This window comes from Rhinolophus hipposideros (genome assembly GCF_964194185.1).
Source record: "Rhinolophus hipposideros genome assembly, chromosome: 2".
Lineage (NCBI taxonomy): Eukaryota > Metazoa > Chordata > Mammalia > Chiroptera > Rhinolophidae > Rhinolophus > Rhinolophus hipposideros.
In genome coordinates this window covers 56206499-56218928 of record NC_138048.1, presented here as the reverse complement: position 1 = coordinate 56218928, position 12430 = coordinate 56206499, and the positions used below count along the sequence as shown (strand labels likewise).

Genomic DNA, 12430 nt, shown 5'->3' with positions numbered 1-12430 from the left:
GATCTTTAAAATGAAAGGAGTTGAGTGTAGTTGCTTTTCAAATCATATGCATTCGCTTATGTGTGTTTTTGTGACAGTCATAAAATGAGATAACAAAAAAGTTTCCTAATTTCCTCATCTAAAAATGGACGTGATTTTCATAGTGTCAGCATTGTCAGGATCATGGAAGTAAAATATATGAAAGCAGATCGCAATAATCTTTACAAATATTAGGTCTTATGGATGTTTACAATGTGTTACAATTTTTGAAGATTTCTTAGATAGTGTTTTTATTATCCTTTGCCAAATCCAATGATAGCCTTGCCAAACTTCTTTTTCTGCAGTCATTATGAAATACCAGTGTACAGGTGCCATTCCAGATTAGTTAAATCACAATTTCAAGGGGTTGGGGGGGTTGCTAGGTATTTGTATTTTTTTATAAAGCTCCCCTTCCCCCACCCCTCTCTATTCTAACATTCATCTAACGTTGAGAATAAGGCAAAAGACATTATTTAAAGATGGGATAAATTGGACTTAATAAAAAAAAAAAAACCCATACAGTGCAATTTCCATCTTTTAGGGGCCTTTTCACCATCTCTGGTTTAACTGGAAATAGCTCATGATTTTCTTTTTTCTCAAACTATATACATGCATTATTTTTTATGGGTGCCTTCATGTTCTTGACATATATTTGATACATAATATTAAAATAACACAATGATTCTTATTAAAATTTATTGGGATGACAATGGTCAACAAAACTACATAGCTTTCAAGTGTATAATTCTATAATACATCACATAATGATTCTATATACAAATATAATCAAGAATGAAGAAAACATGAACCACTTGAAATGCATAGAAATAAAGGTAAATTATTTTGCCTGGAGAAAAACAGAGTTTCAAAGATCCTAAAAAAAATTTATTTTTTAAAATAATTTTTAAAAGTTTCAGTTACAATTGACATGCAATGTTATATTAGTTTCAAGTGTCCAACTTAGTGATTAGACATTTATGTAACTTACGACATAATCACCCCAAATATTAGTCTAATACTCATCTAGCACCACACATAGTTATTGCAATATTATTGATTATAGTCCCTGCGCTGCACTTTACGTTCGTGTGACTGTTATAACTGCCAATTTGTACTTCTTAATCCCTTCATCTTTTTCATCCATCTCCCCTATCGCTCTCCCATCTGGTAACCATCAGTTTGTCCTCTGTATCTATGAGTCTGTTTCTGTTTTGTTCGTTCACTTATTTTTTAGATTCCACATGTAAGTGGAATCATATGGTATTTGTCTTTCTCTGTCTGACTTATTTCACTTTGCATAATATGCTTTAGGTTCATCCATGTTGTTGCAAATGGCAAGATTTCGTGGGTTTTTTTTTTTTTTTTTTTTTTTTTATGGCCAGTGTTCCTTTGTGTATATGTACCACCTCTTCTTTACCCATTTGTCTATGGGTAGACACTTATGTTGCTTTCATATCTTGGCTATTGTATTATAAATAATGATATAGTGAACATAGGGTTTCATATATCTATTTTAATTAGTGTTTTGGGTTTCTTTGGATAAATCCTCAGAAATGGCATTGCTGGGTCCTATGGCAGGTCTATTTTTAATTTTTTGAGGAACCTCCATACTGTTTTCCATAGTGGCTTCACCAATCTGCAATCCCACCATCAGTGCACAATGGTTCCCTTTTCTCCACATCCTCGCCAACATTTGTTGTTTGTTGATATACTGATGGTAGCCATTCTGTCAGGTGTAGCCATTCTGTCAGGTGTGAGGTGGTATCTCATCGTGGTTTTTATGTGCATTTCTCTGATGAGTAGTGACTTTGAGCATTTTTTCATATGTCTGTTGTCCATCTGTATGTCCTCTTTGGAGAAATGTCTATTCAGGTCCTCTGCCCATTTTTTAATCAGATTGTTTGGGTTTTTTGATGTTAAGTTGTATGAGTTCCTTATATATTTTGGATATTAACCCCTTGTGGGATATATCACTGGCGAGCATCTTCTCACATTCAGTAGATCGTCTTTTCCTTTCTGTTGATGGTTTCCTTTGCTATGCAAAAACTTTTCATTTTGATGTAGTTCCATTTGTTTATTTTTTCTGTTGTTTCCCTTGCCCGACAATACACATCCAAAAAATATTGCTAAGAGCTATGTCAAAGAGTTTACTACCTTTGTTTTCTTCTAGGAGTTTTATGGTTTCAGGTCTTACATTTAAGTCTTTAATCCATGTTGAGTTTATTTTTTTATATATATGATGTACAAAGGTGGTTTGGTTTCATTTTTTTTTTGCATGTATCTGTCCAGTTTTCCCAACACTGCGTATTAAAGAGACTATCTTTACCCCATTGTATACTCTTACCTCCTTTGTCATAGATTAGTTGACCATATGGGTTTATTTCTGGGCTCTCCACTCTATTTCATTCATCTATGTGTTTGTTTCTATGCCACTACCATGCTGTTTCATTACTATACCCGTTTAGTATAGTTTGATGTCAGGTAGTGTGACACCTCCAATTTTGTTCTTTCTCAAGATTGCTTTGGCTATTCAGGGTCTTTTGTGGTTCCATATAAATTTTAGGATTATCTGTTCTAGGTCTGTGAAAGATGCCATTGGTGTTTTGATAGAGATTGCATTGAATCTGTAGATTACCGAGTTTCAAAGATTTTTTTCCTTAATGGTGTTTCTTCTTTTTCTTCCCCTCACCAGGTTTCCATTATAAGCAGTAAAAACCTAGGAATCTGCCTTGAAAACGGACTCACTGTAGCCAATATTACTGGACGATACAGAATGCATTCCGTGCTAATTTTTTCCTCCTACGTTGTATTCTGGGGATTTATCCTCAAGTATTTTTCTCACCATAAATAATTTTAATTCATTTAAAATGTTTTAATTATTTCTGATCACTTGGGCAGTACAAGAAAATCTAGCTTCTGAATATTGACCACCTCTACATTGCATATGCTTCCTGGGATTTAGTATCTAAGAGATCTATAAAATGCCATGTTTGTTAGGTATGGTGTGTTGGTATCTAGCAACTAGGATTTCCTTAGCAATTAGAGTTTTGTGATGATAACGATCAAGGTAAAACATAATGTTTGGATACAATGCAGAATAAAAGAATATAAGAAATAGCTTTTTTGGTGCACTAGTGTATGATATATTGAGAGACAGAGCCTTTTGCTTTTTGTAGTCTTTAGGAAAAGAAAGAAATCACAACCATAAAGTATTAAAAAAAAAAGAAAAGAAAAGAAAAGAAACAACCAAGAATTTGGAACAGTTGTAAATATTACTCTGACTACCAGACAGAACTTTAAAGGTTTTGCACATACTTCTAAACCCTCCAGGGAAAACTGGCCTAGATGTCATTCTCTGACACGTTCTTTGCTATTGCTTCCTTAATAGCAAGACTTTCGGAAGCCTCTAGGCATCACTCCTTTATTAGTATTTATTGGCAAAAATTTAATTCTATGATATTTTAACTCAGGTCTGTGTAAAGTCAACTAAAAATGAAAAACTTTCTATCCCTTCTCTTATTTCACATTTATTTACAAAGCCACAGGCAAATGGAATTGGGAAGGTGTTTACATAAGTGGAGATGCCATTATTCTTTCTTGCTGTAGAAGTTTTCCTCTTGCATAAAAAACATAGCAGTATTTCTTGGCAACCTCTCAAAAATATTTTGTGTATCTGTCAATTAGATTAATGTTACATGAAGTTGATAAAGTGGCTCTTTATCCAAGTATTTGGTTCTATGCATTCGTTAATGACACATGGTCATTTGATCCTTTATAGAAGGGACCTTTAAACTCCTCTTCAAGAAACCTAGTCTTCTAATCTTAAGGAAATGCTTATTTTCCTATACTAGTTACCACAAATGGCAATCATGCTATATATATAAATAGTATCCCTTCAGCTTGACTTCCTATTATTTTTCATTGTATGAATATGACGTTTTTGGCATTCTAGTATGCTAGTATGATGTTTGTTTTGGAAAGAAATATATAGGTGACTAGAGAAAAAGTTGTTAATCCATTCTTTTCCCACTGTGAAATGCCTTCCTTTTGCCTTATCTTTCCAGATGGTCTATAAAGTAGGGCAATATTCAGGAAGCTATTTAGAGTAGTTTCTGAGATTGGATTTGGGTCTTTCATTTTGAGAAAGATCTTTAGTTTCGTACAGTTTTTGGAATGTAGGAACTTGGGTATAAGATATCTAAGAGTTAAGTTTTGGGGAAATGATACAAAAACAAAACCCTACAGGAGGTAGTTATTTCAGGGAACTAGGGAAAAGGACAATAACAGGACCTTGAATGGCCATGATGAAATGAATGAAGAAAAGTCTTCGTTTAGTCAAGGAAAACAGAAGAGAGGTCCTGGCCTCAAGTCAGCTCCCAGAGGGTGGTTTCAATATCCAAAGCTTAGGCCTTATTGACTTCTAGTAATGTTCTGTTTTTCTTTGTCTGCCCTGTGATTTTGCTTCATGTTTTTAGAAGTTTTTATAGTAGTTTTACAGAAAAAAAAAAACAACAGTGTATTTTTATTTGATAATTAGGCAAATGGGCAATATCATTTGCCATATTTTTATTTTATAAATGTTTATTTTTCTATCATGCAATGATCGGTTTTACTTTTACAATTCTGTATTCCTCTTGCCTCTCGTGTACTTCATCCAATTATATTTATTATTGTAAAATGCTACCTGGATATATTTCATTCAAAATATCATGCCACTTCACACTCAACCAGGATGTTAGAGTTTCAGCTGTCTTAGGAAGTGATCAAGTGTGATATTTCCCTTGTGACACCCAATTCAACATCTATATTGAAAATTTGATTTTTTTAAAGTTTTTAAAAGATTACAATTTAAAAATATTTAATTTATTTTTTTTTTGTAAAACAAACACTTTTTAAAGTGTATCAGTAATTCTTTCCCTGTGAGTAAGGAGACAAATCAAACTCAACCAATTAAATCCTCTTGTTCTTATTCAAGTAATGTAATTATTATCTTTGAGACTGTAGAAGGAAGTAAAAACTGTATTTTAAGGAACTACCAAACACTCTTCACTGTGTTCTCTGCTTTTCCCTTTGTCATTTTTATATAAATGTGAACACATTTATTTTGTTCCTGTTTCTACTGCTGGAACACATGCAATTTAAGCATACTGTACTATGTTCTAATGTTGTGATGTAAACAAATACTTCTGGCCTTGGAAAATCTTTATTTCTATACCTCTGTTCTCTGGAGGCCACGCTCTCTTAACACCAGTATTACTGAATGAGCACAATATGTTTAGGAGTTTTATAAGGCTCCTGGACATATACATCCATCCCCGCAGCATAACTTTTTGTAAGTCATTGCCTGGGAAAGCAATGTGAGATAAGGTCAGATTAAACAATCTGAGTTGAAAAAAATTTAACTGTAGTGCTCGCTTCGGCAGCACATATACTAAAAATTTAACTGTAGTGTCAAACCATTGTCGGACGTAATTATTTTATTGGGAAACTGGTTAGTTAGTTGCTACTACACATGCTTTACAGGAACATTGAAATTTTTAGAAAGTAACTTTGCATACCATTGAATTACTGTTTCTCAAGTGACTTTACAATAACCAGCAACAGACTAATGAACTGCGAGAAAGACCGTGGCTTTTGATCACAGAGACACAGCTAAATTAGAAAAGACAGACATGGATAGATACTCCCAGGAGAAGAACCTGTTGAGAATGGCAGTGGCTACTTGGCATTTGGAACAGTATGTGTGACCAAAGTGTGTGACCCTGGGCCTTCTGTTCCACTGAACTCACAGAAAAGTATGAACTGGACCCATTTTTTCCTTTCTTCTCTACTGTGGCCTGCGGCTGAACTGGATGATGCATAAATTCATTGCTGACTTTGTCCATACTTATCCCTCAATGTCAGGACTTTTCGGTATAAAGATAGTTAACTTTTAACTGATAATTATTTTTCTTTAATAATGTCAAATAGTCTCTAAATTTTGTCTTGTGCCAGATTATTCTTTGGAAACACCTGCTATAATATGGTGCATTCAGTTTACCACACAAGTGGTTAATATTTTAGGGCCTTGATTTTTAATGAGTGTTGCCTTTGTATAAAAATCACTTCGGGGAATACCAAGATTATTAATTTATTCAGTGATGATTTTCTTGAAAGATAACTGGTAGTCGGCCGTAAGATCTTTCGCCTAATGAAAGGACAAGACCCCTGTGTAATCAGTTTACTAAAGGACTGAGAATAGAGTAGAACTTGCATTCAAAGGCCTTTTCCCATTTGGCAAAACAGTATTTACGTAGGGAAATTTAATGTAAAAGGGAACAATGATCATGTAGATTTTGCTACATCGTATGCCATATTCTGATAACATCAGCATTTTAGGAACAATCATAAAGAATCAAAATCTATTCTTTTAGCCAAAAGGACAAAAACAGATGTTTAAAGTACTTTGTTCTTTACTTACTGCTCATGGAGAAGTGACTAGATAAAATGGTCCCATTTTCTCCTCACATCTGGTGGTGCCTATGAGTCTTAAAGCCATAACTGCTTTATCTTACTGTTAGAATCCTTTTTTTCCCTCAGCTAGAATCCTTATTTCCCCATAATAGGTATTAGGGGCAGGGAAAAGCAAACTGGAGACTGTCCTGAGAATGCTGCATGGGCACAAAGTCATCCAAATTTTTGGTGGGAGAATCTTTTATCCCTGATGATACATAGATCCTTAAAGGGAAGAGTTGAGGCTATCATTGCTCCTGCCATTTACCTGTTGTTGGAATGCTGAAATTTAATTCTAGAGAAGTCAAAAAGGAAGGGGTAAACTGGGAAAATCTCACTTCTATAGAGTCATGTTTCTGTTGAGACCTGCCCTTTGTGCCAGCAATGTGTGTGAGGAGCAGTATTGCCTTAAATTAGTTGGATTCCAACTGAGGTCAGTGTATTGTACTTCCTATATGTGAATGACTGTCAACTCTCCCTTGACATGTAAAACTCCCGAGTGGTCCCCAAACAGCCTTGTCATCCAGATCTTTGGACCACTCCTCCCACTGAGCCGTCATTTCATTTCAGGCTGCCTCTCTATCTCTCCATGGATGAGCAGTGGCAAGACCAAATAGATTAGTAGGAGACGGAGAATTTCCTGGTCAGATTCTTCAGGTGATCACTTTCTGAATAATCGAGAGTTGACTGTCTTTTTCCATTACGACTGTGTAGAAGATATTTTCAAGGGTTCTATCGTGCAGTGAAGTCACTAGTTACTGTTTTGTAAGAATGTCACCAACACTCCTGTGTATTGAAATGCATAACAATAACAAAAAGAGAAAACCAAACAAAATAGAGAGATTTACTTGAAATTGGAGATTTGTTGATGTGAAGAGTCTTTCTGTTTTATTACTTTAAAGAAAAAATTAAGCCGGAAAACTTTTGTTGTGGTAGAGAAGACACCAGAATATTTTTTTTAAGGTTGTATTTGATGCCACAAACTAATACAGTCATGTAAGTAATCATGTTAATTTGTGGAAATGTCTGGTCCTGAAAAACATTCTCTTTATATATTTGTGAAAACTGCCTAGAAACATGTTTGTAATAGATTTAATATGTTTTTGTGTATTCTCAGCAGACTAGAAAATGTTTTTCTCCTTTTGAGTAACTTTTCATAACATAGGGAACCAGCATTATGCTGGCTTCAGCATCTCAGATAAGGACAATTAATTGTGCAACCCAGTGCCCTATTATTTATTGCTGAGGTTCATACATAAAGAACAGAAGAATTGAAAAACAGGGTTTTAGATACATATTCTTCACAAAAAACAAAGATAAAGAACAGCAAAGAGAAAAAGTTGAAAGGATATACTGTTACGCATCACATACTTAGGATATGTTTTAGTTGCACTGAATTTCAGACCATAATTGCTAAAATAGTTTCTAACTGTGAAATTTAGCAAGAGGGTTTTTGATGTCAGAATTTTTAAAAATTTTCTGATTGAATAAGTCTCTGAAATCCCCATAGGCTGTAACTTCAGCTCTTGGTATAAGCTAAACTGAAAGCCAAATGCTCTTTCTCAGAAATAGCTATATTTTTCACCTGCCTCTTAAAGGCAACCCAGTATTTATTCCATGAAGTATGATCCATAATGAGGTACAGTGGGAAGATAGCATGTAAAAATGATGATCCAAAATGAGAATTCTCTAATGGAGTTTTCCTTAAGAATCCATCCCAGCACAACACTGTATTTTGAAAAGGTGCTGAATTATAAACAAGTGTTTGCTCATATAAAGCAAGTTGCTCAGGACATTGAGGTGGTGCTGTCCTTTGTCTTATAATTTGGAAAAGTTCTCTCTTGAGAGATGACTACATGCTGCCCAGGCGGTTTCGGGTTCTTTGCGAAGGACCCCTTTGCCATTTGGAATGTGGGTATGTTTGAAAAACAAGTGAGACATTATCCCAAGTGCTTATATTCATTTGTAGCCAAGCCCCAGAGGGAAAGACAACTTTGAAATAATTACTTCATGGAACTGGGTAGAACCTGAATGGAATGCAGTCGCCTGTCTGAGGACAGAAACCAGAGACCACCTCAAACCACATGCCTATTTAGAGATTAAGTGAAACTGTGAGGGGCACGTTGTGGATGCCTTAAAGGTGGTGGGTGGGGGGTATTGGTGGGTATGCACACGCCCATCTCGATGAGGCCAACCGGAACGGTCTGTTTCAGTTTACCTGCACGCAGCGCGAGTGGTTCCTGCTCGTGGCCTAACTGAGGAGGAGAAACATGGTGCTGGTGACCTTCATGTGTCTTGGGAGGTTGCAGTGGTAACGTCATTGGGACGCCAGTCCACACCTCCCTGAAATGCCACTTACGCATCTACAGTAATTCATCTATGCAAGCTTCTGTTTTTATGGTCTGTGTTTTACACCTGTGTCCCATTGGATTCTTTAAACATCAGGATTAACGTTGATATGAGTAATTTTTAAACCAAAGTATTGTATAAGTGTGTGTGCTTGTTTTCCTGGATGGTTTGAAGCAAACACCAATCTTGTCCTTCTCTCTTAATAAAGTCATTTGTTAAGTCAGTGGCCTCTGACTCGTGTTTTCTTTATTCCGTTCAAGGACGGGACATTCTGAGAGTGTTTGTTCCTTCTTCTTTACAAAGTAGACCTAATAGAGCTGTGTTTAATTACAGTAAACTTTTCTCTTATTCCAGTTCCATCCCCTTTCTGTACCCACGTATAACATCATAGTTAGGCCTAGTATATTCCAATTCTGGACAAATACACCCAAGTCGAAAATTGGTTATAGAAGTGGCTTTGCTTTATGTGGTGGTGGTGGCTTGGCTAATGCATTGGAAGGAAAAAAATATGTGCATGTTCATCCAATAATCCAAATATTAAGATCCCACGAGTGCAGCAACTCAGTCTGCACTCTACATGACACTCCATGGATTCTGAAAGTAGATATTAGTAGCAAGCGTTAACATTTTAGCTTCTAAGACTTGTTGCTTTATCTTACTTGGTTTGATAGAATAACTACGACGTCGGAAGTGATTCTGCAGAAATTTAGCAGGTTACTTAAAAATAAGATACCATTTTCAATGACTGTTAAATTGATTATTAAAGAAGACACCATTTAGTTTCCCTGGACCATATTTTCTACGCCTCACCTTCTCTGGCAAATATAGGGAATCTAAATGATCTCCATTACATAGCTCTACCAGTGAGATGCCCAAGGACCACCAGCGATGCTCAGATGTTATTTAGTTGAAGAAAGTTTGTAGGTTGATGTCAGCCTTTAGTTTCTGAAGAATTGCAGGATGAAAGTTGCCGGTGGAAAAAGTTGACACATCTAGATGCCAACTTAAAAATTTAAATATGTAATTAAGGTCGCTTCCTTGAATCTGTGGCAGGAGGTGCCTCATGATTGGGTAGATACGACCAAGCCTGTCAGGCTTTGGCCAGGTGGTGTGGACAGGTAGCACCTAGAAAGACCCTCCTTAAAAGAGGCAGCCAGGAGAACATTAGCTAAACCCTACACCTTGGAAATTTGGAGAAATCTTTTACTGGGCTTTGGACTATTAGAAGTCATAGGGTAGAGATTTGAAGAGAATTTCAGACCCATTCCAAGGGGCAGAGAGAGACCACTTGTTGCCTCCTCCCATCATATCTGAGTTGCATGCTTAAGCAAACTAGAGCAATAAAGTCAGTGTACTAAAGAAACCAGCAGGAGTAAGGAGACCTGGGTTCCAGTTCTGGATCTGTGGAGAACTTGCTTTGGGACCTTGGGTCACCACTTACCCTCTGTACCTCCGTTCCTTTACTAATAAGCATGTTGCAGGGAGAACTGGTGATCTTTAAGCACCCCTTCCGGTCAAACATTCTAGGATTCTTGCTGTCAGGGGCTGCTAAGTTATTTTATTTATTTATTTTTTTGGTTAAAGATATTCCAGAAAGAGAAGAGCCTCATACACTAGTGGGGACGTGGAAAGTCACAAAGGCTTCCTAAGCAATCATTTGAAAGGCCTCATTTCTGATCTTGTATTCTTTAAAAACAGGTGTCTTTTTTTGTTGTTTATTTTTGACAACTGCAAATTGTATATGTGCAAGTGTGATGTTCTGATGTATGTGTACATTGTGAAATGATTACCACGATCAAACTAACGAACATATCCACTACCTCACAATTACCTGTTTTGTGTGTGTATGTGATGAGAACGCTTGAGATCTCTTTATGAATTTCACGTATGTAATACATTAACTGTTGTCACCATGCTGTGCATTAGTCTCCAGAACTCACTCATCTCATAATTGAGTGTGTACCCTTTGCAGATCCCGTGTTCCTGACCTCACTGTTCTGCTATCCTAGCTCCACACCAGCGGGCTGGCCTTAACCCACATATGTTCCTCTAACCAAACTATTTTTTATCCCTGAGCTTCAAATGCGACCCTCCTTCATCTAAAGGTCTTTGGATGGTCTGGTGCACTTATGTACCTCCCACTAGCATACCTTGCTTTCATACTCCCAAAACACACGTTTCTTACCAGTTCCTGTGCCAAGTTATGCAGATTTGCTTTGGGCCATGTTAATCATGACGTGCCCTTCATTACACCTGCCACACTTGATTGGTGTCATTACTTACCCGATATGTGTCCGTACTCACTGCTGTCAGTGCCTGCCTGGCTGAGGAAGCCTTTCTTGCAGACCTGCCCAGCTCTTACCTCCAGGCCTTGGGGGCTCTCAGAGAACCTGGAGCATATGAGTGTGTGAGTTTCTGTAGGTATTTCTGACATTGGCATTAAAGGTGTTTGTATAAATGACTATGGACTTCTCTGGCTTGGGGAGGTGAATACCAAGTGGTGTAATTTTTCCTTTTATGGATCATGCAAGAGTATCCAGAAGGTGTCAAGTCTTAAGAACTCTTTGCCTATCTCTATAACCTGAAGGTTTTCTTCTGTATTTTTTTTTCATAAATGTTTTTTAGTTGTAAGTTTTACAGTTAAGTCCTTGATCCATTTTGAGTCAATTTTTACATAAAAGGTAAAGTTTGCATCAAGGTTTATTATTTTTCATTTATTTTGCCTGGATTTCCAATTGCTCCAGCACCAAGTTTTGAAAAGGCCATCTTTCTTCCACCGAATTACTTTTACACCTTTGTCAAAATCTATTAGCATATATTGTGTGGTTCTAATTCTGAGTTCTCTGTTCTTTTCCGTTGATGTATGTGTCTGTCCCTCTGCTAGTATCATGGTCTCATTACTGTAGCTACATAGTAAGTCTTGACATAAGCTAGACCCATTTCTTATACTTTATTTGATAAAGTTTTAGCTATTCTAGTTCCTATGCCTTAGAATATAAATTTTAGAATAATTTTGTATACATCTACAAGAAATATTGCTTGTATTTTCAAATGAATTTCATGAAACCTCTCTATCAATTTGGAGAAAATTGACAGCTTTACTGTATTTAGTCTTCCAGAAAAGACTGGTATGTCTCTCCATTTATTTAAATCTTTGATTTCTTTCAGAAATGTTTTCCAGTTTTTGGCATGTATGCGCTGTACATGGTTTGTTAGATTTACTCCTAAGTATTTCATTTTTGTGTGATTATAAATTGTATTTTGTGCTTTTCCTTCATTTTGCTAACGTGTATTACATTGATTGATTTTTCTTAAGTTGAACCACCCTTGCATTCCTGGGATAATTTCCAGATAGTCATCATTTTAGTATGATTTTATTTGCTAGTATTATGTTGAGAATTTTGACATTTATATTTATAATGGATATGGGTTTGCAATTTTCTTATGATACCTTTATCTAGCTTTGGTGTCAGAGTAATGCTGGCTTTATAGAATGAGTTAGTAATTGATACCGCCTCTTCTCCTTTTTGGAAGTGTTTAGAAAGATTAATGTTAATTACTTAAATATTTG

At 36.1% G+C, this 12430-nt stretch overlaps 1 protein-coding gene across 7 annotated transcripts in view; it reads left to right on the top strand.

Annotated features, from left to right (window-relative positions):
• Positions 1-7314, top strand: part of CCDC50 (coiled-coil domain containing 50) — a 77825-nt gene extending 70511 nt beyond the window's left edge. For all 7 annotated transcript variants that reach the window (XM_081028638.1, XM_081028637.1, XM_081028640.1 and 4 more), the window contains one exon: positions 2711-7314. In XM_081028638.1, coding sequence (XP_080884764.1) covers positions 2711-2730 — 20 coding nt within the window. In that variant the 3' untranslated portion in view covers positions 2731-7314. The remainder of the gene's footprint in view (positions 1-2710) is intronic.
• The last annotated feature ends 5116 nt before the right edge of the window (positions 7315-12430 follow it).